This window comes from Hippopotamus amphibius, chromosome 16 (assembly GCF_030028045.1).
Source record: "Hippopotamus amphibius kiboko isolate mHipAmp2 chromosome 16, mHipAmp2.hap2, whole genome shotgun sequence".
Taxonomy (NCBI): domain Eukaryota; kingdom Metazoa; phylum Chordata; class Mammalia; order Artiodactyla; family Hippopotamidae; genus Hippopotamus; species Hippopotamus amphibius.
The window spans coordinates 5,721,761-5,749,623 of record NC_080201.1 but is presented as its reverse complement, the minus strand read 5'-3'; the positions used below and the strand labels follow the sequence as shown (position 1 = coordinate 5,749,623).

The window sequence follows — 27,863 nt, the reverse complement described above, 5'->3', positions numbered from 1 at the left end:
GCACTGAATGCAATTTTTGTTACCGAGCCTTGGAGATCTTTCTTTGTTTCCCCCACCTGGCAGGCTGCTCCTATCTTTCAAATGAATTTAAAGGTCAGTGCTTCATGCATGAAAAGCAGAGGCCTGCACTAGATGGCTGAGCTACATAATCCTTGGTCATTTGTGCTGAAAGAGAAGCAAGAGAGAGATTTTAAAACTACCTGGAAGCCCCAATCACTTATGCATTTTTTTTGTTTATCTATTTCAAAAGGGACCAAGCATGGTGTCAGGGCTGAGATGGCCAAGTAACCATAAGAAAAACTCTCCCAATAAATGAGAAAAGGAGAAAATAAAAAGAAGCCTTCACTGGTGAAGCATGGAGATTAAGAATATGAACTTTGCAGCCCCACACACTTTCGTGCAGGTCCCACCTTGCCTCTTTAGATCAGTTTTGGATCAGAAGTTTCCATGCACCTGACGTATGTCTGCTCACACAGTTGGCTCCACACAAGTGGACTGCTGGGTCCACGGGGCTGTGCGTTGGATGTTTTGAGGCACATTATGCTCTACAACAGAGGTCTGCAAACTGTGATCCGTAGGCCAAATCTGGCCTGCTACCTGTTCCTTTACAGGTTCAAGCTTTTTACATTTTTAAACAGTTTCATTTTTAATGCTTAAGTAGCTACATGATATCCTCCATTGTGCCTCTTGGTCCACAAAGCCTAAGATATCTACTACCTGACCTTTTACAAAAAAGTTAGCAGACCCCTTGCTCTGGAGCAGTGCTGTACAATAGAAATCTAATCCAAGCCACGTACATAATTTTTAATTTTCTGGTAGCCACATAAAAAGGAGTAAAAAGAAACAGATAACATTCATTGTAATATATTTTCTTTAACCTGATATATCTAAAGTAGTGTCATTTCAGCATGTAAGCAATATAAAAAAATTACAAATGAAATATTTTACATTCTGTTTTTATACCAAGTCTTTGAAATTCTAGTGTGCATTCTGCCCTTCCAGCACAGCTTATAGGCACATGTGGTTTCTGTATTGGACCAATTTATGCTCCTTCCAATATTCCCAGAGAAAGTGCAGTATAAATTTCTGTCTCTTCTCTCTTTTCGAAGTCACATAGTGCTTGGATTTAAAACCCACGGCTGCCCTACCTTTGGATGCAGGGGCTGCATTCTAAGTTGCAAATATGGTCCTCACCAAGCCAGTTTCCTGGGGAAAGTCAATTCAGTTGCTGTAACCCTTGATGAGACAAAATGTCCCTCTTTCTGCCCTTATCCTTGCTCTCTCATTTTTTAATCCATTTCCAGTTAGTTGACCCACAGGAATATAACCTAGGATATGGCCCTACGATCCTAGATTGTGAGGAATTGCTTTGCCATGGCAGAGCTGACCAGTGGCCTCATCACTCCTGGTCTCCAGAGAGAAGTTTCCCCAGGCTCCAAGGTCTCAGCTCACACACAGGAGGAGGCCGGAACTGCCTTGCTGTGATGATCAATCTATATGCACGCTTGCCTCCAGCAAACCAAGGACATTTAATTCTTGGCCAGTGTTTCATCAGCTCGATCAGTCTATGACAATAAAATGAATATATGTCTTGGTCACACCAGGATGTCTGCCCTGCAAACACCCTGGGAGATCACGTTCCAAGCCCCAGAGCTTGTGCATACAGCAAAGGCCCATTTGCTCAGGCTCTGCTCATCAGAATTCACCATGATTCACTCACAGCATGTGTCCTGCGTCTTTAGTAAAATGTTTGAAGTGTCTTCTTCTTTTGTGGCTTCCCGAGGCTTTGACTGGGAAGTGAGCCTTGTGTATAGAAGGTGCTTCATTTGCATGTATTGAATGAATGAGTGAGTGAACGGTGAATCATCCCACGCTGCGGTTCTCAGACTGGAGTGGGCATTGGAACCCCCCTGGAGGGCCAGTGAAAACACAGATGGCTGTGTCTCCCCCCTCCCCCACCCCCCAGATTTTGTGGGTCTGAGGTAGGGCCTGAGAACCTGCGTTTATGACAGGGTCCCAGGTAATAGGGAAGCTGCTGGTCCAGAGACCACATTTGAGGAACCACTGATGTAACGTTCATCATAGCTTCACTTTCTTCTGATTCTGACTCTTACCTACTTTCATCTCACTCTTCCTGCCTTTGGTTGAAACTCCCTGTCTGCAAATCTTCCCAGGCAAGTTATCCAGTTCAGGGTTTCTCCAACTTAAATCTTTTATATATATATATATATATATATATACACACACATATATACATACATACATACATATATATATCCATATTCTCTTTCATGTTTACCTTATTTAAATCAATTTACTATTTGGCATAAATATATTAAGAAAAGACATTATCTGTCATTACCATAAACAGAAAATCAGCATTTCTTACCATAAATAGGAGGCAAACATTAAAATAAAGACACAATAATCAAAATTTTTAAAAAACATTCATCTGAATACACTGCCTGAAGTTATCTCATGTACAAAGTGGTGTATGTAACCCACTTTGAGAAATATTGATGACAAAGGAAGTCAGGCCTAAAGAGATTTTTTTCCTTTAAAGAGTAAAAATAAGTTCCAGAGTAATGGAAATAATGGCATCTTGGCGTTTTCTGCTGCTGACTGTGAACAGCAGATGTCACGATCCACCCTGAGGTCGCCGATAAGAGGCCTGCATTCTGCGCACCTCAGAGGCGGCTTAGTAGGCCTGTCCCACTCACATTTCTTTGTGGCAAGAGGAGCTGAATTCAACTCAGCCAATAAAGTCGTTCTCATTTGCATTTTCATAAGCCACCCTTCCATTCCCCAAGTGTGACTTTCACTTTTAGGACAGAGTTATTCAGTCAATGGATATGCAGTCCCTTTAAAGGGGTATTTATCATCCTTGAAGAATCTTATTGCCAAATCTTAATAGTCTTCCTTACAACAAAGGCTCAAAATCACTATCAAGATTAAGAGGTGGAGCTTGAATGAGCTTCACTGGAGCATCTCATGATAAAATAGATTAAAGTCTTAAAATGGGCGACCTGTTGTGGTGGAAGTCAAATAAATATGCAAAAAATCCCTGAGTTTTCTGCAGTCTGTGTGTAGACTGTGGGTGACCCCAGAGGGCAAATCAAACCTTGGTGAGTTAAACCACTTGGATTCTCCATCAGGCTCAGCTAGGTGACCTTGAGTGCAGTACAGAAGCTCTCCAAATCTTAATTAACTCCATCTGTAAAATGGTGGTGGCGATAACGGGGAGAAGTTGCCGATCTCATAGACTTGAGGTGAGAATTACATGAGGAGGTTTATGTAAAGTGCCTCCCCTGGGGTTCTGACTCAGAGAAAATGAATGAAATGCTGCTGTTTGTGTCAGGGTCCCCAAGACTACCTCCAGTGTCAGTGACCCCCTAGGAGGACTCACAGGACTCAGGACATAGTCATACACATAGATAAGATTTATTACAGGGAAGGGATGCAGAGCAACGTCAGCAAAGGGCAAAGGCACATGGGGCGAAGTCAGTGGAACCAGGCACAAGTGGAGTCACAAGAAGAGCATTCCTCCAGCCAGGAGTTGTGACGACACGTGTGAAATGTTGCCAACAAGGCAGACTCACTAGAGACTGAGTGCCCTGAGTTTGTATTGGGTGCTGGTCCCATGGGGTCCAGCCTGGCATAGGTAGCAAAATTCCATGCTCCCAGAAGGATGCAGTTCAGCATAAACCACACTGTGCAAACAGCTTTGGCACCGTGAGTCACCCTGATCAGGGTGGTGGGAACCCTCCTGAAATCCAAGTTCCCAGATGCCAGCCAAGGGCCAACTTTGCAAGCTGTCCATTCCAAGGCTGCGTTCTCAGATCCGTGGTGTTAGCTATTCTCTGCACAGTATCATAGGCCTTAGGGCCTCACCCAACTCTCAGGCCTCGTCCACCATGCTGCCTTGCAGCTGCCCGGGCCCTCCTCCCGTCACTGGGCGTATCCCTGTACCGAGCCTTGCCTTTGCACTTGCTGCTGCCTCCGCCTCAGATGACCTTCCCCCAGCCTGACGAGACAGAATCCTCATCCTTCTTCCATCAGAGATGCTTTTCAACTGCTACCTACTGTCCTCTCCCCACCCCGTCATTCAGCTTTCATTTCTCTATAGAATTTATCCCTCTGAAATTATCCCCTGTACTTATTTCTCACTTATTCAGTAGTATCTCCTACACTAGAATCAAGTTCCATGAGGGCAGAAAAAAACGTATTTGTCCTGCTTGCTCTATTGTCTCCAGTATCTAGTACAGGACTGGCAGGTAGTAAGTGCTCAATTAACATTTGTCACACAGATACTGAGAATTATTGTGAAATATTCAGTTGTTCCTGTCCCAAAGAATAAACTAAACCCCTACATCCTGTTTACTAAGTTACAGTATTTGGATTTTGGGGAAAAAAATGTTTTGTTTTGCTTTTTAAGTATTGAACTTACAGAAAATTCACCCAAATAATATTGTGAAGAGGCTGCGTGCCTCTGGGCTTTTCAGATTCCATCTTTCCACAATTACACCTTCTCTGCAGGAGCCTAATTCAAAACGGGCTGATTCATGGATGGCTGCTTAAGAAGCTTGTGGCTTTGTTTATACTGAGGGTGACTGTGGGTGCCTCTGTTTTCAGCTTTGTGGTCTAGACGCCCCCAGCAGTTCTCCAGTCTTGTGATTAACCTCTCAGGTAGGGAGTGTGCTGAGCAGCTCACTGGCCCCTTCAGGCCTGGTCCTCACCCTTCTGCACCTTGCCTCCTGCAGCATGTGGCGTTCCGCTGCCCTCTGGCTGCCAGGGGCTTAGCCTAGGAGTCTGCACACTTTTTCTCAGAGGGCCAGATAATACGTATTTTAGGCTTTGGGAGACATCAGGTCTCGGTCACAACCACTCAGCTCTGCCATTGTTGTGTGAAAGCAGACATGACAACAGGTAAATGTGTGAGCCTGTCTGTGTTCCAAAACTTTACTTACAAGAATAGGCAGTGGGCTGGATTTGGCCTGTGGGCTGGGATTTCCCAAGCAAACGCTTTAGCCAGTGGGGGACTAGGGCAAGAGCATAGAAGGAGGGAGGAGAGTAAGTTTCTGCAGCCTACAGTGTCCCTCCACTGGGGGTCACAGGGAGCCCCCTCTATGCAGCTCTCTTTGTTGGTCCTGGTAACCATCTAACCTTCAGGCTTAGAGGAGGTAAATGCGCCCTCCTCTTGCTGGGATGCTGCCCTGTGCCCTGTGTTCCTTCTCCCTAGTCCCGCCCATCCTTTTACTGGTTTCTATATCCGTCTCTCCTCAAATGGCTCAATCTGAGTATGATGTCCATTTCCTGCTGGGGCTAGGATACTTGGGACTGAGGCGTTTCCCAGGATACAGGACTTTACTGAATCCCAACCTAAATCCCAGGGAAACCAGGGTGATAGCTGAGACTGCTCTCCCTCTTCCCCAGTCCCTTTCCCACTGCCTCAGTTCTGGTCCTCAGCACCTCCCACTGAGATGCTGGCCTTGCTGGCCATGAAACAGAGCGTTCAGATGGGGCCTGTGGTCATCACGTTAACATGCACCTCTCTGCTCGAGCGTTTTGTCCTGAGAATAAAGTCTGTAGCTGATGTCTGACTGTCTAGACAGGCTATAGTGTAGTCTTCCAGCCTAAGGCGGAGGCCCTTCATGTGATCATATTTTACACTGTATAAGTTTTGAAGACGATCACTTCTCCAGATTTTACCACTGGGGAGAGATACTATTTTTCCATGAGAAGATTCAAACTTACTTTGAAAGAGCAGTAGGATTAGCAGAAACTTTGACTGTTGCATTATTCTAGTTTGAGTGGAAAATATCCCAAGGACTGACTCATGAACTTTCAGGTAATTGACATGAAAAAAAAAAAAAAATACACCATCCTTTACATGAAAAAAAAAAAAATACACCATCCTTTTCAAACTATTTCAGCTCAGATATTTTCTTTCTTCTCAGTTCAAAATCTGATGAATGTTTGCTTGATGGGAAGAAGAGACCAGCTCATCCACACCTGAATTTAATGTGGTGGTGATAATGAGGGGTTTTGTGACTTGGTGTATTTGTATCTAGATTTGCCTTTTGTGCTTGTTTTTAGTGAGAAGCAGGTTCTGCTTGTTGTAGAGATCAGAGAGGAGGGGGATCATTTGATATTGCAATGAGGCTGAGGGAGGGGATGTCCTCAGTCTTTGGAAACCAGCAATATGCCTCTTTTATTGCCCTGAAATGTCTGTGCCTTTGAACAAGCGGGCTAAGGGGAAGAGCCTGATGCTCTGAAAAAAACGTGAACTTCAGTAACGGGCCAGGCTGACCCAGCTCCCCAGAATACAGAAGACAGTAAATATGGAAGTAGTTCCAAGAGGAGAATACTGGAGACTCTTTTATGGTGGTTGTAGTTTCACTGCAACACAGATGAGTTCTCTGCAGCACATTCAAGGGACACCCTTTTCCTAGGAATATTAGTGCATGAAGAATGGAAGCTCAGGGGCTCAGGGAGGTCAGAAAGGTAATAGGAAAGAATGAAGAGGCCTGGGTGCAAGATAAAATCTATATAAGACATGAATGCAAACCAAAAATCACTTTTAAATTTAATATAGGAAAACTAAGACTACAACTGGGGTAATAAAAGGCAGATGTTATTTGCTGCTGAGGGCAAACAAAGAGAGGCGTGGATGGTGGTCATTTGGAGATGAAGTTCTGCCCATCGGGGGATATCCTTACCACACGTGGAGTGTTGCTCTGTTTGACTCCAGTCCCAGTGCTGTCTCCATCCCGGCACTGAGTGAAAATCCTTGATATTTAAATGTTAGCAATTAATCCACGAACTAAAGGCCATCTAACAGATATAGTGTCCGAATGGGGCCTGCTGCCCGTCATCACTCCCACCTTCTCTGTCAGAGCCTGTCTGTCCTTGGAACAAAGCCTGTAGCTGATGCTCGAGTAGCGATGGAGACGCTAGTGTGGCTGCCTCGTCTGTGTTCTGAACATCAGTATGGTACTACGGACAAACTTTCAAGGTCAAATTGATCATCCTCCAGCTTAGCAAAGCAGCAGCTTCCTAATTATGTCAGAAGGCAGGATTATCTCTGATCATTTGAGCTAGGACTCTGGATAAAACATCAAAAGCAATATTTAAATAACATGAATGAAGGATCCATTGCGTTTTCTCACGAATGAAGGATCCATTGCATCTTCTCCTACTGTAAGACCAAATTATCGTGGGCCATTTTGCTCCATTAGTGGGGGTTTTCCCGGCTGTTTGGATTCATGTGTAACGTAACCCCATCCTGGATTATAAAATGTCACCCTGGGAAGGAATGTAGCTCTACTTGGTGTCATGGTCATCAAGGCCCTGCAAAAGTCCAGGCAGGTTCTTGGCCCAGATGACCCAGGATTAGGAACTGGCACACCCAGCGGTGGGCTGGCGCTGCTCAGCTCATAGGTGACAACTGTGCAGGCATCTCTCCCCAGCTCTGCATCTAGTGACTTCACGTTGGTAGCTTGAAATTGGCCATAATGAGAGTATTTACACCATGGAAACTGGCAAACATTACAAGTCAGAGCATTTCTTTCTTGGAGAGCTGGTTATTAAACACTTGGCAGGATTCTCCTGGGTATTCCTCACTGCTGGAATGTCTCCCTCTACTTTTTTCTCCCTTGAAACCTGAGACCACTTTGTGTTCCACTTAGACATTATATTACTATCTTGCTTGTTACTCTGGAAACATAAAGCAGAAAAAAGTTGCTTCTTAAATTATTTTCTAGTTTCTATCTTCTCAAGAATTCTTGCCTTTTAAAAATAAAGTTGTTTTCAAAGACCTTAGGCATTTTTTCATCATCAGGAACTTTTCATGTCTCCATCTTGAGACATCTGAGTCCTTCTGAGTAATTCTAGTAGCAGCACTGAAGAGGGAGTTCAAGGATTACCATCATTCCTAGTCCTTCCCACTGTGCATCTTCTTCTGTTTGAAAGATAAGGGTACGCAGGCAAAATCAACCAAACTGACATCTAGGACCCTGGTTTCTCTAGTGACCTTATTATTCCCACCCCCCACATTGAGTTTTGTCCTTTTTTTGACTTTTTCTAATAGATTACCTGCTCCATTCTTATACTTTTGTGTTTTAAAAGTAGGTGTTTACATATCCATCCTTCCTGTTGTGCTCTGTGTTCCTAAACAGTAGGGGCCTTGTCTTACTAATTCTTGTCTACCTTGGCACTGACAGATAATAAGGCCCTCAATAAACGTTGCTTACATCAATGAAGGAGTCCTTCAGAATGTGATTAATTGGCCTGTAAAGAGCAGTCATTGTAATTCCTTCTGATTCAGGCAAACAATTTGGAGAATTTTTTTCTCCTAACTGTACATTAATTAGGCAGTTAGATTTTAAAGATGCGTATTACAATCTAAGCTGAGGGAGGATATAAGGTATTCTACTTAACACAATCAGTTTTGACTTTAACACCAATTTTTGCTGGGTTTATTTCTTCTAGAACTTTTCAGAGCAAGAAACTTTAGCACTAAAAAACAGTTTAACAAGATAGACATTTAGTTCAATAGAAGAATTTTCCTGGTGTGAAATAATAAATTACAAAAAGGACTTTGCCTCTGAAAGATAATTAATAAAAACCTTCCGGTGTGATGACAAATCTGACATCTTGTCTAATGTCTGGCAGAGAATAAAGTGTTGAGAGTTGCACAGTTAGAATAAAATGTTCCACTTCACAGCAAGGCCGGGCAGATCTGATAATTATTTCTAAGCAAGAAAAGGTCATAGTTAGTTGTTAAATTGACATATCAGGCCTGAATATATAACTATTGACCATCAGTGGGGTCTCCATTTAGATTTTCCTGATTTCACAGGTAAATATTTCCAGGAATCTGGGTGATTGTGGAATGACAGCCTCTTGGATATTTCTGCCCCCTCCTTTTTTTTTTTTTAAATTTCAGCTTTATTGAGGTATACTTGATAAACAAAATTGTAAGCTATATAAAGAGTACATCATGGTGACCTGACACACATATATTGTACATTGAAAAGGATTCCCCTCATCTAGTTAGTTAATACATCCATCACCTCACATATCTATCCCTTCCTTTTTTTTTTTTTTTTGTGAAAACATCTGCGTTCCACCCTCACAGCAAACCTCAACCATATGACACAATGCTATAGTCACCTCAGACCTTATTCATCTTCTATCTGAAAGTTTGCATCCTTTTACCAGTCTCTATTTTCCCCACACTCAAGCCTCTCACAACTACTTTTCTACTCTCTGATTCTATGAGTTTGACCTTTTTTTTTTTTTTTTTTAAGATTCTACATGTGTGTGATACCATAAAGAATTTGTCTTTCTCTGTCTGGCTTATTTCACTTAGCATAATGCCCTCAAGTTCCATCCATGTTGTCAAAAATGACAGGATTTCCTTCTTTGTTTCTCATGACAGAATAATAGCCATAAATAAATATATAAATATTTATATAATTGTATTCTATATACAACTTTCTTTCCCTTATATAAGTTATTCACGGGTGGTGGTAGGCTGAAAATTGTCCCCTGGTCCCCAGTTTCTAATTCCTGGAATATGTGACTGTTACCTGGATTACCCAGGTGAGCCTGATGTAATCACAAGCATCCTTATAAAGCAGATGTGGGAGGAGTCAGTTAGAAACAGAAGGCAATATGATGATAGAAAAAGAGAGACAGAGAGAAAGAGATTAGAAGATGCTATGCTCCCAGCTCTGAAGATGGAGGAAGGAGGCCATGAGCTAAAGGATGTAGAAGCCTATAAGAGTTAGAGACAGAAAGGAAACAGGAGCCTGCTGACGGAACACAGCCTCAGCCTGTGGACCCATTTTAGACTTCTGATAGCCAGAACTGTAAGACAATAAAATATGCTTAAGCCACTAAGATTGTGGTAATTTGTTACAGCAGCAATGTGTAACTAATATATGGGGCTTGTCTTATGTTGGGTTCCCCTGAGAGCTTAAGACAAAGGACTAGATACAGGTGGTTTCCTTTGGCAGGTGACACGGGAAGCAGGAGTGAGGGGCAGGAGGAGGATGCAGGGGAGGAGGGAGAGAGCCAGTGTAACGAGGTATCATTGATGGTGCGGCTGTGGACAACGAGGGTTCAACCCACCAGGACCTCGGTGGCACACAGATGTCTCTCAGAGGACTAGGTCTGGAAGAAGGCAGGTTGGGAGGTTGGGGCATTCAAGCAGCTGCCACTTCCCAGCATCGAGGTCAACACTGAAGGCTGCCCTGGGAGCCTTAACTCCTTTGAATTTCCCAACTCTGCTTGATCTCACTATAACCTGTAGTATAGGAGCAAACCCCAGAGCAGAATGCGAAAAGGTTGAGGGTACTCTGCAGAGCAAGTCTGAGCTCTTGGGAAACTGTAGTGACTGAGATTGGAGGTTGGCCAAGGTGATGGATTCAGGCCCTCATCTTCCATTGAGCTGAATCCTCAAATCCCAGACATAGTCCTTTAGTAAGCCTCCTATGTTTTCTCCATAGAATTAGGGTTTTATATGTAGACCAAACGAGTCTTCCGGTCGTGGCACATAGTAAGTATTTCATATTTACTCAACTGAATTTCCTGGAGCTGCCAAGGGCCGCCCAAGATGAATTCACGTAAGGATTCCTTTATTGACTTAGGGGATGCAGATCTTAACTGACGTTTGGCTGCACTAATTTAATTACCAAAATTTCATAGACACAAATACCATTAATTCTAGGGCAGGTACAGCCTCTAGTTTCTACTAGGAGCCAACAAACCAAGTCTTCCTAATTTTGCATTAACTAAAAATTTTACAAAACAGTATTTTTCTTTAAAAAATTTCCAGCTGTCTAGTTGATTAATCCTGGAATCTTATGAGTGAAAAATATTAATTCTATTTAGACAAAAATTGTGACTTCATGAGTGAATTATTTTTGGCTCTGTTTTAGCCAGATTCAAGGAAGACATGCCTGGTCAATTCAATCCTATTTTAGACAACAAAATGCTTTAAAATTATCTTGAAAACAGCCCAGAGCTTGTTATCCCTGGGAAATTGCTTCCTGTTTCTTCAGCTGGCATGCCTTAGTGTTGGCATTAACAAATCCCTGCATGGAACATTCTTTCTTATACTTTGCCACTTGAAAAATGCCAGTCATCTTTCCAACATGGCCTTATCTGTGACATGGTCCCATTTCCTGTCCTCATCCAAAGAGTGTGTTGTTCCTTATTCTGTGTTTTCATAACACTTAACACATATTCCTCTATATTAATACAATACAACACATATTCCTCTATATTAATACAACACAACACAACACATATTCCTTTATATTAATAACACAACACATATTCCTCTATATTAATGGGTAATATGTAGCACCTATTATGAGCCTGTTCCTGTCCTAAACCTTTTGATTTATGTTAACTCAATGAACCTCATAATCAATGAGAATAGACACAATTAATGGCTGTTTTGTACAAAGGAGGAAACTAAGGCACAGACATTGAGTAGCTTGCCCAGGGCCACAGAGGAACTATGTGGTAAAATTGGGATTTGAATCCAGGTAGACTAGTTCAAAAATCTTTGCTTTGAACTACCTCCTAATTCCCAATATGTAGAAACTTTTATATTATATTATATGCTTCTGTGTCTGCCTTTCCTTATAGACAATGAGTTTATCAAGACCTTTGTTTATTTCTTCATCTCTGGCATCTAGCCCAGGGCCTGGAAGATAACAGAAATTTTAAATTTTGATTAAGGGAATTAGTGAAAAAAATGAAGCCAACCACTCTATCACAGCAGCAGATCAAAGCATCCCATCATTTCATAGGAACAATTGCTAAGACAAAAGAAAAGGAACTATGCCTGTTTATGCTCAGGAATAGAGCATGGAGGCTGTTGTTTCTGCATCATGACTTTCTGATGGCCTTGTCCAATGGTTGCAAAGTCATGACTCTTTTTTTGTCTTCCCTCTTTTCCTCCCTCTCTGTTTCCCTCCACTCCTTCTTCCGCTTTCCCTCCTCTGTTTCTCCTTCTCCATTGGTTTGCTCAAATTATATCTTGAAAAATCAAGTGAAGGGAATTTTCTGAGTATCTACAGTGGGGCCAACACTATGGTAATAGTATGAGTGTCCTATATCTGCTGTAACAACTTACAACACAATCAGCAATGTAAAACAGCACGCATGGATTACCATAGAGTTTTGAAGTCCAAAATGGGTCTCATTGGGCTAAGATCAAGGTGTCAGCAGGCCTGCATTTCTTCTACAGGTACCAGGGGAAAATCCCTTTTTTGCTGCCTTTTCCAACTTTTTGGGGTCTCTTGCATTCCTTGGCAGGTGGCCCCTTCTTCCACCTTCAAGGCCAGCAATGGAACATTGAGTCCTTCTCACATGACATCACTATGACCTGGCTTTCATTGTCGCATCTCTTTCTCTAAGTCTTCAGTTCTTTCTTCCATTTGCAAGGATCCTTGTGATTACATGGGGTCCATCTAATCTAGGATAATCACTCTGCTTTAAGGTCAGGTGATTCTCAACCGTAATTCCCCTTTTCCATGTAGTGTGACATGTTCACAGGTCCCAGGGATTAGACTGAGGGCATCTGTTGGGGACCATTATTCTGTCTGCCAGAGAGCCTTTCTTTTCACATTATCTTATTAAAGCCCCCCAGCAGCTGTATGCATGGATGGTATCACACTCATTTAAGGAGAACACAGAGGCTGTTTAAGTTTAAGTCAGAGAAATGGCCACACAGCCAGAATTCCTGCTTAGATTAGTTTTGGCTTCTTGTCCATGCTTTTCCTGATATACACAGCTCCCCTTTTAATAACTCGAGGAAAAGATACTGAGTAGCATTCAATTAGAAATAAGGTGTAGAATGTTGTTCTCAGATTGTATATGAAGGCAACAGCAGGACTCGCCAAACTGGAAGTATTTTCCCCCTTTATCTTCCTAAGAATCACAAAATCATTTCTAAGCGTTGTACATTAATGGCCAAGAAGGTGGCAGGTGTTCTGTGTCCAGAGGCTGTAAAACACCAGGAATATTTCAAGGAGGTCAGACTCAGGGGGACCGTGGATGACATGAACTGACACTGATACATGTCAGTATGTGCACCTGCGTGTGCGCATGCGTGTGTGTGTGTGTGTGTGTGTGTGTGTGTCTTTGAAGTGCTTCTTTTCTCTGTGCACCCTGTAGGCAGTGTGCCTTTATAAACCCCTCCAGCACTCGGGGTTTTTGGTCCTTGGCAGGATAAAGAATCAATCAAATGCACTGCTGTAACATTTCTATATCCTGCAAGTCAGAGATAGTAGCCTTTCTTCCCCGCCAATCTAAGGCCCTCCAAACTTATTTCAGTGGACTGATTTCGACAAGAGTAAACCGGAGGTGTTTTGTGGCAAGAATAAAGTATCTGTCCATCTATCCTAATAGCAAAAAGCAAGTGAGTCAGTGAAAGGAAAACAACAAGGGGCCAGGAGACACTAGCGAGTTCATTTGGAAAATACCATTTTGAAGCTGACTTAAGAGAGGATGAGATCTGAGGTTGTTCACAGCCTGCTGAGATAATTATTTGTGGCAGTAACTTTCTCTCTTTTTATTTATGGCTGCTTCGAATACAGTTGTGTTAAGCTTTTCTTCAGTTCTGCTACTTCTCCCTGGCCTCTGGGACAGTCTGTGATGCCATGGTATAGAAAACCTTCTGCCCTTGTGCCGCCCACATTTAGTATGTAAAAAACAACCCCAGATCTCAGGGACTGCAGGCTGCACGTGGAGTTTCCTTACTGGGCATCTCTCCCAGATGCTTGCCCTCTAAGCAGTGACTGATTTCTGGGATCCTTCTGTTGGATAATTCTACCACCTTGGAAGTCCTTCCTTTCTTTTTTCCTAGATGGGTAAGAGAGGGCATTTCAGGGGCCAGGACTAGTGGTGAAAATCCTTCCACCATCCTTTTGTTGCCAGTGCTTAGTCACATGACCAAAAGTACTGCAGTATAGCCAGGAGCACATGGCTGTGGGTACTATTATGAGAAGTAACTAGAGACTCATAACAAGGAGCGTTTTTTGCTCAAAAAGATTATTTCCAAAGTCTAAAGCAGGGGCAGCAGACTCAGACACCCAGAGGGCCAGACAAGGGTGTAACTAAGTTGAGTGAGGGGGAGCAGTAACAGAGGGGGTGGTGCAGGCAGGGACAGCTCAGAGAGGTGTGCTCAATGTAACATGACAATTTAACTTCTGTGACAGACCGCTCTGGCTGAACTACCACATCTGCTGGCCCAATCCATCCCATATGCTGCCAGTTGGCAACCTGCAGTCTGGGGCAGAAAAAAAATCATTTTTCTGGAAGCAAACTCCAGAGTTGGCTATGCTCTTGAATCAGCACCTGTCAGGATAAACATAAACTCTTTTTAAAAGAGAAGGCTCTGACTGGGGTGGGGAGGGTGGGGGGGACTCGAGGAGGGGGAGTCAAGGAAGGGAGGGAATACGGGGATATGTGTATAAAAACAGATGATTGAACTTGGTGTACCCCCCCCCAAAAAAAAATCACTTAAAAAAAAAAAAGAGAGAGAAGGCTCTGAACAGCAGCACAGAAATGGAAGCTAAAAAGAGAATCAGGTGTCAAGAGTGTGTTGTCAGAATGTGCTGTCTGTACACTATCCATAGGGTAGTGCCTCTTACACAGAGGACAGAGCCCTAAGCTGTCATTTTAAAGGATGCTCGGTGTCCTGCAAAAGCAGCACAACTCAGTCCACAGTAGGCCTTGATGTTCTCACTGTGCAGCTGACCCCAAGGTGCAAATTCTCTCCTGGTCTTTTATCTGATTCAGATCCCTGCTGTTTCCCTCTGGTACTACTGAGCACAGTCCATCCATTGAACAGTTTTGTAGTAGCAACAAAAGTCATATCTTGATGGTATTTGTCAGTGTCTACCCTGGGGAATATGAGTGAATCATATTTATTGGTTTAACCATAATATATAGAAATGATAATAATAGTAGTAAAAATAATAGCAAACATTTATTGAGCAGTTATTATGTGCCCCGTACCATGCAAGGCTCTTTACAATAATTAACTCACTTAATCCTCATGATAGCATACAAGATACTATTATTATTCCTATTTTCTATCCAGGGACACTGAGACACAGAGGGTCACAGCTAGTAAATGGCAGCTGGTAAACTGGGATTCATACAGAACCCATGTGGCTCTGTCCTGTGCTTACAGTCTGTCTGAACATGAATCTGCTTTCATAAGCAGGCTGACTGTAATTTTCACATAATAGAAGTCCTTTGGTGATCATAAAACTTGATCATTGCCGAGCTTTCAAAGGTGTATTGGTTGCCTATTGTTTATGAGGTGCACACTAATGCATAAATGAACAAAAGAACCATATAGGAAGACCATTATTGCCATGGCATTAAAGACGCACTTGGAATGTTGCTCAGCCTATATTCTGGAAATGTTAAAGAGAGTTTGGGGAAAAGCATGTCCAGGTATCATATTTATAAGAGTGACATCTGATGATGTTGGAGAAAGGGCTGCCTGGTTCTGGAGTCATGACCAAGTATTCATCTTAAACCAGTGAGGGGATGCCTCTGCGTATTCCACCACCAAACTCAGTGCTATTGAAATTGTAGACATGGCAAGTGCATTTGAAACCTGCTACAAAGTCAAGGGGCAATAGCAGTAACAAGAGCATTCTACCACCAGTGCCCAGTCAGACATTCAGCTTTGGGGGAGCCCTAAATTAGTCTGGATTCTTTTTTAAATGCAGTTTTGTCATTTCGGAGATCTGTTACATGAAACCCAGAGAGACATGAAGGAATTCACGTGAAAGCAAAGTGTGTGTTGGTTAAAAAGAACACTATGTATTCCTCTCCATTCATCTAGCTAATTCTGATGCATCTTTGAGATCAAAGCAGTAATGTCCCTTCAGTGGGTGTGCTTTCCTTGATTCCTCTAGATGAAGATAGACTCCCAGCTCCCAGCCTTTACATGCTGCTGAAGAGAGCCATGATTTCCTCTCAAGTTAAATTTTAATTTTAGTTAATCAATTAATTAAATTATGATTTGTTAATGCCTCTCACCTTTTATGGTCCATAATAACAGTTAACACTCGACTACTTACCCTGTGCAGCACTATTCTAATTGCTTTATATGTTTCATTCCATTGAACCTGCATGGCCACTCTCAACGCACATCTTATTTTCCACATTTTTCTACATGAGAAAACTGAGACCAGAGTGGCTATTAAAAAAAAAAAGCCAACTCTCACAGTCAGTAATGAACCAAGTCAAACAACTCTGGAGTTCATGCTTTTAACAACTGTGTTTTAAGTCTTCTCTATAAGCTCCAGAACAACACCTAGCTCACTGAATCCCAGGAGTTTAATACGTGTCTGGGAACAAGTGAATGAATGGACACAGGGAGGAGAGAATGAATGACTTGACTAGTTCTTACCTCGCTACATCACCCTTGCCCAGGAGAGTGCCGTATGTTTATATTACAGGCCCCTGAATTATGACTGGTAGATGAAGTGTCCCAAGAATTTGAAGAAAAAAAAAAAAAATCTGAGCCTCTGGGAGTTCTCCCACCACTCTCACCCTCCCTGATGGTCTGCGATTGGAAACAGTTTATTTTTCCTTTGTGATTCCAGAGGAATCCTGAGTAGAGCCTGGACAGAGACTGAGCCACAGACAGATAAGCACCAGGAATTCCACTCACCTGTACTCTTAGTCAGTCCTGGAGTTTTGGCTCAGGACCCCTGAAGAAATGTCATCTACCTTACTTCCTCTGGAATGACTGGGATTTGAGGGAAGAATTAACTGCTTAATGTGCAATTGGTTATACGTGCAAACGGTTAACGTATAATTGTAGGCACAAGGTGCCTGGAGGCAACCCTTGACCATCTGATGTTTAACGGAATTAATGTCGGCCAGTTATAGATTTTCTGCTTTTGCACAATTGCCAGCAAGTGATTTTGAGTCCTGAATCTGCATTCTCTGCGTGCACCAATTGGGATGTCAGCGTTAGGACTGCCTTAGACGTGATCTACCCAGAGCCTGCTCTCAAGGCAAGGGGAAGTTTTACACGCAGAAGCACTCAGATATGGGACTAGAGCATCCTTCCGCCGTTGATTTTAGAGGGATGATGCCGGTCAGGGTGATGACTCTCCCATTTCAGTGCCTCTGACGTTTCTCAGGCTGACCACATGGTGGACCTTGGGAGATGGATTCTTGCTCTCGTTCCTTGGGTTCAGTGCATTTCAGAGGGCTGGTATTTAGAGAGAAGACCCAGTTCCACAGCTTCCAACCTTTTGTCCACACCTTTGAGTTCACTGGTGGGGATGATGAGTTTTCAACAGCCTCTGTGCCATGGTTAAGAATTTGCATCCTGGTATCCAAGTTTAGTTTCCCAAGAAGCAGACACTGAGTCAAAGACTTGAGTGAAAGTAGCCTTATTTGGAGGGTGGTGCCAGAAAAATACCAACAGGGGATGGGTACATGAACCAAGGAGGAGAAGGCAGCTAGTGGATGATGAGTCATCAAGCCAGATACCACTGTGGACAACTGCTGCTCAAGTCCAAGTAGGAGACAGAACACTTGCCTCTGAGTTATCTCACCTGAGGCGTGGGGGGGCTGGGGTGTTCACGCACCAGTTCTCATCAGTCATGGTAATGGTCTTGGGGGTATGAGTTTCCAAACACTGCCTACTGGCACCATACTCAGACAAAGCAGCCTGCCACACGTTTCAGAGAAATGTCCGGGGCAAAAAAGCACAAAGTCCTGCCTGAGGGTGTGGGCAGAGCCTGTCAACATCAGAGAACACTTAAACCTGGATTCAAATCCTGGCTCCACCCATCCTAACTGTGTGACTAGGGCAAAGTTGTTAGCCTCTCTAGAATGTCTGGCCCCTTGTCTGTAAAATGTTTTATACCACGCTAAGTACATCACCGCGCTATTGTGGAGACTGAAGGAGACGGTGCACATAACAGACTTAGAACAGTGTTTGCCATGCAGTGAAGGCTGAAAGATGCTAGCAGTCATATTTGAGGTATTATGGAGTGTCTCTGTGCCAGTATATGTGGTAGCTGCTCGGTATAAAAGATGGGGAAAAGAGGTAACCTCTAACTTCACACTGCTCATAGTCTTTGCCTACCAAGCCTGTGACTATTTCTTACCTTACTTCTTTACCCCTTGTCCAAGAGTGTTATCACAATAACTTCTATGTTCCAAAACATATAACCTAAATTTTTGACTTCTGGATGAAGTGCCGCAAGGATTTGCAAAGACAAAGCTGAGACTTCAGAAGCAACTGTAAAATTTAAATTTCCTAGTAACCAAACATACTAAAGTAAAAGGAAAGGGGTAAAATTTATTTTAATAGTGAATCTATTTAGTCCCATCTGTAAAATAGCATTTCAACATGTAATCCTATAAAAATTATTAATTATATATTTTACTTTATTTTTCTTTTCGGTATTTAGTCTTCAAAATCCAGCATGTATTTCCTACTGACCATGTCAGCCCAGCTACATTTCAAGCGCTCAGTATTCACCTGTGGCTCATGGCCACCATATTGGACTGTGAAGGTCGGGGCGGGGGGGCCCTGGATTCTTGTTGGAAGTAACTTCCAATGGAATAGTTCCGTTTTCCTCCTCCTCACCAATGACCATGCTCCTTCGCATCTATGAAAGTGAAGTTGGTTTTAACTCAGGCGTCATATGAAATTGACAGCTTCTGTAATCAATTTTCACACATGGAAACCATGGTGAGATTCTTAGCAGGTGTAAAAATCTGACGAAGTTATTTCTTTAACTGCAACTTAATGGAAACTGCAGCAGCTGTTCCCATTTGCGTGTTTTCCAAATCTCATTGCCTAAACGAATGGTTGGCAGCCACAGGAGAAGTATCAACTTACCTCTTCATTTGGGGAATGAAATTAAAACCTCAGCTCATTTCTGAAAGTCACGGATTTGGTAAAAGTTAGCAGGGCAAACATATCAGCCGCTGTTAAAATATTGATGGCTTCGGTTTTCTCAGGTGCTGCTGCTAACATCTGCAGAAGATTTGGACTGCACTCCTGGATTTCAGCAGAAACTGTTCCATATCGATCAGCCAGCTGAATTCATCGAGGACCAGGCGATTCTAAACTGTAAGCAATGTCACTTGACAATGCTTTTGGCCCATTCACCAATGTCAAAGAATGTGCTTCAGGATATGGTATTCCCTAAACTGTTTTCTGATCATTTTTCTTATGTCACTGCTTGACCCGGGGTGGAAGGTCTTGAATTCGGGCTTTGTCAGCTAAGAGGTGAATAGAGTGGCGTGTGTCTCTTTTTAGTATTTTATTACCGGTGAGCATTTCCTGACTGCTCCCAGGAAAGGCGACCACCAGCCTCTGATGTAAGTACTGTGTGAAGGAAGTGAAATCCATTTCCTGTGGGCAGATCCTGAGAACAAACCATTGCCTTCCTGTGCTGTTCTACCTGGATTTCTCATACATACCATTGGATCAAAGCTGCAGTGAGAGCAGGATGTTAACTTCTCGGAATTTTTAGGCATAGGAATTTAAACTTTTATTTTTAAGGCTAATGAGACAGTTTTCTGAAAGCTTCATAACCTCTAGTGGCTATTCTAAACTCAAATCCACCCCCCACCCAAATTCCAATTGATTTCCTTAAAATATGCTCCCCTCAGATCTGTGGTTATAATCTCTTCCTATTTTTAATGCCAGTATTATATTGTTTTATCTTCATGAGGGCATGGAGTACATTGCTAAGTGCATCACAAGCTTAGTTTTAGCACAATGAGTTTAAAATTGATGGTAGACAAATAACCATTTAATTGTAGGCTCTTGAGCACCATTCTTTAACATTTGGGAATGAAGGATATAAAACCAGTGGTTTAATTTGGTCAGATGCTCTCTGGTCCCTTTAGGGAAGATAATTATACATTTGCCCTTATGGGCCCAGGTTTGCCTTCCAGGCTAACCACATTCCTTCATTCCTGTGCTGTGTGGCTGGCGTGTTTAAAGAAAAGGGGAGAAAATCTCAGCCAGCTCGATTGGATTGTTCTGTGAGGCTGCAGCACATTTTAAGAGCTGAAAGGAACACAGTGATGAAGACGCAGCGTTGAGCATCAGGGGAGCCCTCCAAGGTGCAGCCCACGCACATCTTGGTGCAATTACACCAATGAAATCATTTCAATAATGAGAGTCTGTAATGACAAGGTGCAGGACTGGCACAATAAGTGAATTCCCATATGTGATTTCATGTTCATTTGATCCCTGAGTGTGACTCCTGGGTCAGGCTGTCAGGAACTCTCATTTGTCTTTTGATTCTTCTATTTATCAGAATCAATACACTTTAAATGGCACTTAGTTTAAGATACCATTTTTTTCTGGCTCTCCTCTCCTCTGGTCTGCATCATCTCCTCTCTTCTCTTTTCTCTCTCTCTTTCTTTTCCCTTTGTTTCCAAGTGATTCCCAAATGGCATCTATATTAACATGTGTGGAAATGTGAAGCCACCCTGAGTATGGAAATTAATAGAGTTGGTATGCAAAGCAGGCCCATAAATGTGATTGCTTCTGTAATCTTCACGACACCAAACAGCTTTTAATTCACCTCTGAGAAGCTGGAAACAATCATACTTTGGGGGATCTTTTTAATTTAAACTAGACCATCCTGTACATTCCAATATCACAGTTTTGTGTATATCTGTGTAGTTTTTTTTTAATCCCCTAAGTAATTTAGTGGGTTATGGCTGTTGATTCTGTGTAAGCTAGTAAATGCTAAATGGAACTGGGTTGATTATCAATGATAGCACGTTCAGAAAAAGTCAGTGATATGGGGATCAAGGATATTGACAAATTTATACGTGAATTTGTGTGTGAATTGTTGGATCAGCAAAATCTGACTAGCTCCCTTTCAATGAAACTGTGGGTCCATATATATTACTAGCGAAAAATATAAAGAACGGATTTGGTTTGATACTTTTTAGTTCATCTCAAAGGAGTGAACATAGGTTGTCATGAGTATAGACCCTGCGAATAAGGTTAATTGTGCCTAAATGAAGAGGAAAGTTTTCACAGACCTGAGAATACCTATTGAACACTGTTTGGGAAATCTGGATTTCCAGAAGTAGTTACAGCACATTTTGCTCTATTCCAAATACAAGAGGAAATAAAAAGCCCAAAATTTTGAACGGACTTTCCCCTCAACCAACTAACACTTTAAGTATTTAACTAACACTCCCTTCCTCCCTCCCCTCTCATTCTGTTTCTTTCATGCATTTCTTTATGGTCAAATACAAGACTTTTCTATCTCTGAAAAATGTGGTTAGCCAAGAAACCAATGAGTGGTGTGCACTTTCAGAATGAAGACCATATTGTCACAGGCTAACATCTGGATGAAAACTGGAAAGAATCAAGAAGAACCAGAATATTTAAAAATATTTAGATATTTGAAGTCACTACCAAGACCCAGGAAATGGTTAGGGATAGTTCAGTGACATGTAAATATAAGCAGATGATCTAGGTAATAACAGAGGCTAAAAGAAACCAGGTTAGTGACATTGCCTTGGACTCCTCCTAAGGCATTTACACTTTCCATTTTTCCTTTATCTTTGCAATATTTAAGAGCTTTGGCCTCCAATCACTGTGAAGTTTTGTCTTGCAGAAACTGTAAAGTACAGCATAGTCAATTAGTTGATGTCTACACTTTTCACCATTCTATAAACTTGGCTGCAAATGTTGTCTCTGCCCAACATACACAACATATCTGCTCATAGCCCAGACTTATAGTCAACCAATGCTATGTTCAGCTTTTAGCATGCGTTACAGGGAATGTTTATTCTGTCCACGGCTTCCTGGTTTCTTTGTTCAGACAGTAATATTTCCTTTCATCCTTTTTCATCTTTCTCCTCAATTCTCAATGACTTATCTTTTTCTGCTTTAACTGTTGCTAATGGTCACCTCCACTCCTTTTATTTCCCTAATATTTTATTCACTGTTCACTCCGATACATCTTTCCCTCAGTTGTTCTAAAGCCTTTTATTTTCTTCACATCCAAATAACTCTTTATTCTACTCTCCTTTCCACTAACTAGACTTGCTTTCGTCTTTAAAGGGCCATTTTTCAACAAGCTTCTAGGATCAAAACATGGCATCCCACTATGTCTTCTAATGTAACCAGGGGAGCTTTATCGTTGTATCTTTCACAGCGTGATACAAAACCCCCAACTCAAGATAACTTGGACAAAAGTTTCCTGCCTTCATCTCAGTCTTAAAAGGTGAGCTGGGAGGATGTGGTTATTCTCATTTTGTATGAGAAGTACCAAAAGAAAGGGGAAGACAGTTTAGAAGGCAGAAACTTCGAAAGGAGATATCCACTCAAGGCCTTTGGACTCAGGGAGGAATCTGTGAGGGGTTTGCTGAGGAGGCCCTTAGGGGCCTCCAACACCCAGAATTCTCTTATATTGGTTGATGGGGTTGCTTCTCCTGCAATGTGAGACTCATCAATTCTGGTAGCTGCTATCCTGGTACCACGAGATTTGGATAGTGACCCTGGTTACAGCCTCCCAGCTGACACCAAGGCTTCAGAGGAATAGCTGCCCTGGAAAACTGACCAGCCACCCAGCTAATGTGGAAAAAGACCAAATGATAAGCCCCTGACTATCTGAAAAATCATAGAACAGAATATTCTGCCCGGCTATCATCAGCTCAGGCAGACAGACCTCCTGGCATTGTGGAGGGATCTGTGATCATCCTGTTTGCTAAGGGAAGCCATACTCATGATCCTCTGGCCTCTATAGGGAGAGATGTCTCCAACTCACAGTGTCCAGGAAGGACATCATATTGGCCACCCAACCACTATCAGGTCAGCACTTTCATCCCCCTGATTCATCCTTCATGATCACTCCTGTTGGACCATACACATGCACACCAACACAGATACAGAGAGAAATCACCACACCTAAGTTCACCTAAAGTACAACTGTGTAATTACACTTGTACTAAGGAGCCTGCATTCGTCAGAACAGGCCCCCCAGTGACCTAACACGATAAGAGTTTATTTCTTATTCAGGTCATGTGGATACAGGTTGCCTGCTCTCCTGGGTAGCTCTCCTTCAAATAGCTGCCCTCCACACAGGAACTCGAGGATCCAAGCTACTTCCTCCTTGGTCCTGCCATCTTGGGCCTTTGAGTCACTCTTAAGTCACCGAGCTGGCAGATAGGGATTGAGAAAAAGGGTGGGGAAGGTACCACAGATGTTTAACTACTTGAGCCCGAAAGGGACGTGCATCATTTCTGCTCACACTCTTAGCCAGACCTAGTCTCATAGCCAAGCTAACTGCAAGAGGAGCTGAGCCACGTGGAGGAACACAAGCGTCGGTGTAAGCTCTCGGTCTCTATACAAATCCTGACAAAGCAAAGTGACCCCGGTCAAAAAGAGACTCCTGAAAGAGACAAAACTAGACCACAAAGGAAGCAGCTTGTCTCTGAGTAACCTGGGCCTACCCAGGGATGAGGACAAAGTTGGTCATCCAAGCAGGACTGCAAGGTCACGCACCTGTGACTGCCTCCTGCTTTTGTTGTCAAGGGATGCTTCCCACTGGGCAGAATCAGCTTCTTCCCTGCCCCCTCTCAGAAACACCCAGGGAGGGAACTCCTGATGATTCCCCTAAGGCTGGGTTCTGGCTGTACCCTCCTGATGCTTATAGTATTGAGGTTAAGGTCACATAGTTTAAAACTCACATCGACTAAAGTCCAAACATGTGACACAGACACATGTTAGTGCATGGCCAGGAGTGATTTATCTGAATCCTGCAAGTTTGAATTATCTCATCTCTCTAAGAAGGATAATCACAGTCTTTACTTCTAGAGTTGATGCGATAATTGATGGAAAAATGCTTAGAACATAGTTATGAATAAGTGGAAGCTGTTATTAGTATTACTATCATTATTGCTCTTGCTGTCCTTATTGTGTTGGTGTTATTACTATTAATCATAGATCTTAGGTTCAGTATCCTTATAATGGCCATCTAAACCTGACTTTTTAGAATACAAATCATGGACATTAAAATCTGAAGAGATTTTTAAAAAAGAAATCTAAAGAAGTGATTCTAGGATTTGAACTGCATAGACCAGTCAAATTTTTTAAAAATCTTGGATTGATATGAATGCATTTTTAAGCATTTTTTCTATCTGAATATGAAAAAAGAAAAAAAAGCAAGCTAATAAATGAGATAGAGAGAGAATACTTCCATTTACTGTGGCCAGACTTTTCTTTTAAAAGGTCATTGATATCAAAAAACAAACAAAACAGAAGTAAGGACCAATTACAAAAGAGAAGGCAGTCTTTTAATTTGAGTAAGTTTTGCTTTGTAAAAAAGTCACCAAATGTTTTTGTTTACCTCATTTCGGTGGGAAATCGCTGATTTAAGGCATTAGGTTGATGTTACTTAATCTCTTGACTTTTTGGATATTCTTCTGAGCTTCCAATATGTGCATTTCCCTGGAGAGACAGGGACAACTGAAGAGATTTCCTCCTGAAGGGCTGCATGCCTGCACTGACAGAAAAAAAGAGAGGGTTTCTAGAGAATGTAACAAGTGTGCACACGTTAGGGGTGGGTTGGGAATTTTAAAAGGCACCCCCAGTGTTAACCAGTGCAGCATCCGTGGCCTTCAAAGCTGATATTCACTGTGTGCTCTCTAAGTGTGTAGGGTCCCCTTGATCCTTATAGCAGGCCTTGGGGAAAAAATACCTTCATGCACCCATTTTACAGGTGAGGATACTAGAGCTGGGCTAGGTAAGGCAATTTATGCTCACCTAGCCCTAGTTATATTGCTTATAACTGGTGGCATCGAAATTTGAATCCGGGATTCTAGTGCTCTGGCTCTTATCAGAGTTCTCTGGTCTTGTAGCTTTTGTTGATGTTGGTGGTGGCCTGTCAAAGAAATTTGCCACTTAATTTTCCCATCTATTTCCGTCAACCTGGACAAAATAGAGAATTTCTACTGCATTATGTTTTTTCTATTCGTAGACAAGTTCATTCTTCCTCTATAATATAGAAAAATTTAGAAAAAGCTGTTCCTGTTTTGGACGGATCCAGTGCCAGAGTGTCCACGGCCCTGCACTCCTGGCTTTCTGTCCTCCCCACCAGTTCCTGTGACCAAGACACTTCTGGGTCATGCCACCTTGACACTGACCTTGGTCAGTAGCCAAGTCATCCATGGAGTCCATGGTGTCACATTAATCATATTTGTACTTAACATACATGAGTCATGGCTTTTGAGGGTGTTTTTAATTGACTATAAATCAAACAGGGAACTTGAAAAATGAAGGCAATTAATGAAAAGGCAATGTGAGAGGTGTTCTGTATCCTAATGCAGGAAATACATCGCCAGTGAATTAAATGTTAAAACAAAGGCCCTTTTGACCCTGCTGAAAAGAGTTCATTTGGGTGGTAATAAATGGATGAACTTTGCAACCTGGCAGGTGGAGAAATTTCTGTTTCCTGAGTTCAAGTTGACTCGGGATTTTGTCTGTGTATATTCTCTACCCTTGAGAACTTCCTCAGTTCTTTTGCTCTTGTTTTCAGTTTTAGTGATTTAAACAATAAAAAGCAGTAATAATTTCCTTTCCATTTTCTGGTTGTCCTCTGTACTACTAACTTGTATTTACTCTTAGGTTAGGAGATTGATTAACTGATTAGAGAAATTATTTAACATGACCTTTACTACAGTCTACACAGATCTGAATAGGTTGGAGTTTCAAGTGGTGTATTTGTTTTAAACTGTTGTGATATGCCAAGGAAAATCACTCTGGTGTCACTTAAGTCACTCCATCATTATGAAGGTGATTATACTTTGGGTCAGAATGTGGACTCCTGTATACATTAATGAGTTTTTCCTTCATTCAGACAGAGTCCTATAGAAATGGAATATTTTTACAGGTCTGTGTCCCCCCTCCCCCCACCGCCCGCCACCAACATATCTGTAACAGCTGAGTAATCAGTCAATTAATATTTATTAGGATCCTCATAAATGCAGTATATTAACACTCTCATTTTACATATAAATGTAAAGTGATATAATAAAATACCTGCGGAATGAAAAGAACACATATACACATTAGGGAGGGATATGGTAAAATGTTTAGAGATCTTTCCATTAGACATGGGTCCTAAGTTGTACTTGGGCAAGTTGTGTTGGGGGGGGTTACTTCCTGTGCCTCAGTTTCCTCATTTGGAAAATGAATCATAATGGTAACAGCCTCAATAGGCTGTTCTGAGGATTAAATGTTCATTTGTGGAAAGGGCTCTGAAAAGTGGCTGGTCTGTTGTAAGCACTAAGATATTAGCTGCTGGAAGTAGTGTAGCAATAACAGTAGCCGAGGCCTTCCCTATAGGTCTCCAGTCTCTATTGTTTGCCTGTCATCCAATCGACTTCCTCCTTTACTCTGCCTGCCCCTTATAGGCATCTACATTCACCTCCATGAAGTTGCCCTTGCTCCTGAGACAGGTGTGTGGGTCCAATGACATGCCACAAAGGACCAAACACATGTTTTTATCATACCATTGCTGTTATTGACAGTGGCTGTGATTGGTGATCAAGGAAGCAAAGGACAGTGCTAAGAGATGGAAGGGCATGGGTCGGCTGGCATTGACTGAGACTTTGAAGTCTACCTTCAGTGTTTTGAATTGTCAATACAGGAAATACGTAAGAAAGGGAGCCATGTGATCAGACAGTGTGGCTGGCTGTCTGAAAGTTCAAAACAGGACAAGACAAGAGAGAAGAAAGAGCTGGAAGACTCAGGCTTGCATGGAGCCATTTCAGAAGTTCTGAGATGGGGGTGGTTGGGAGCTATATCAAAGGAGAGATGGGCAGGGGAGAGGCAGCATGATTAAGAAGCACTGGAATATGAAATAAGGGTGAGAGCAGAGCCCCAGAGAGCTCCAAGGGTCTAGACTGGGGAAAACATCTAGAAGACAAGTTTTCTAAAAGAGATGCAGAATCCCTGGAGTCTTTCCCAACACAAACACTGACTTGTGTGACTCTTTTCCTCTCTGGACCTCTGTTCCCCCATTTGTATAATGAGGCTATATTGGGGCTATTTTGGTTGTAATCCAAAGTAACCCAATTCCAACTGGCTTTAGCAAAACTGTATAAAATTATCAGCTCACATGATGGAAAAATTTCAAGCTTTGAGCTGGCCTTAGGAACACCTGGATCTAGATGCTCTAATGATATCATCAATATCACCCTTCATTGCTCAGCTCTGCTTTATATAGTGTCGGTACCCCTCACTCTCAGAGGGGTTTCCTCCTGATGGCCACCAGAAGTCCCAGCCTTTTATTCTTCCAGCTTAACCACCCAGAGCATCTCTTTTTCCAAGTGTCCCAGCGAACACCCCCTGGCTAACTCTCTGGGTCCAGCTCAGGTCACATGCCTCTCCCTGAACCAGTCAAGGTGTCCAGGAAGCTTTGGGCTGGCGAAAGCAAGAGAGTCCACCGTTAGGGTGTTTTACTCTGTTGCTAAGGTCTCTTTCAGTACTAGCATCTGTGACTGCAGGCTCTGCTCCAAGCATGAGAGTTTTTAGAAACTAGCCACACACACACTTTGGAAACATCTCTTAGGTGGCAGGGGTGAGGACAGCCATCATGCCAGGTTCCTCTCTGGTGATGCTGGTGAGCAGATTGCTTAATTAAGATTGTCAGACTCTAAGTGCTGCCATCTGGCCTCACTCTTTAACCTGTTGAGTGTCTTCACTCACGTGATTCTGGGGCTGGTATAAATCTCTTTAGTTTTTGTTTTTCTTCAAGGGGTTAAGAACACAAGATCATACAGATGTTATGGGAACATCT

General features: G+C 42.4%; 1 protein-coding gene across 3 annotated transcripts in view; it reads left to right on the top strand.

Moving 5' to 3' along the window:
• The window catches only part of CDH13 (cadherin 13), a 1,023,084-nt gene that overhangs the window by 196,742 nt on the left and 798,479 nt on the right, over positions 1 to 27,863 (top strand). For all 3 annotated transcript variants that reach the window (XM_057711305.1, XM_057711306.1, XM_057711307.1), the window contains exon 2: positions 19,039 to 19,150. In XM_057711305.1, the coding sequence (XP_057567288.1) occupies positions 19,039 to 19,150 (112 nt within the window). The remainder of the gene's footprint in view (positions 1 to 19,038; positions 19,151 to 27,863) is intronic.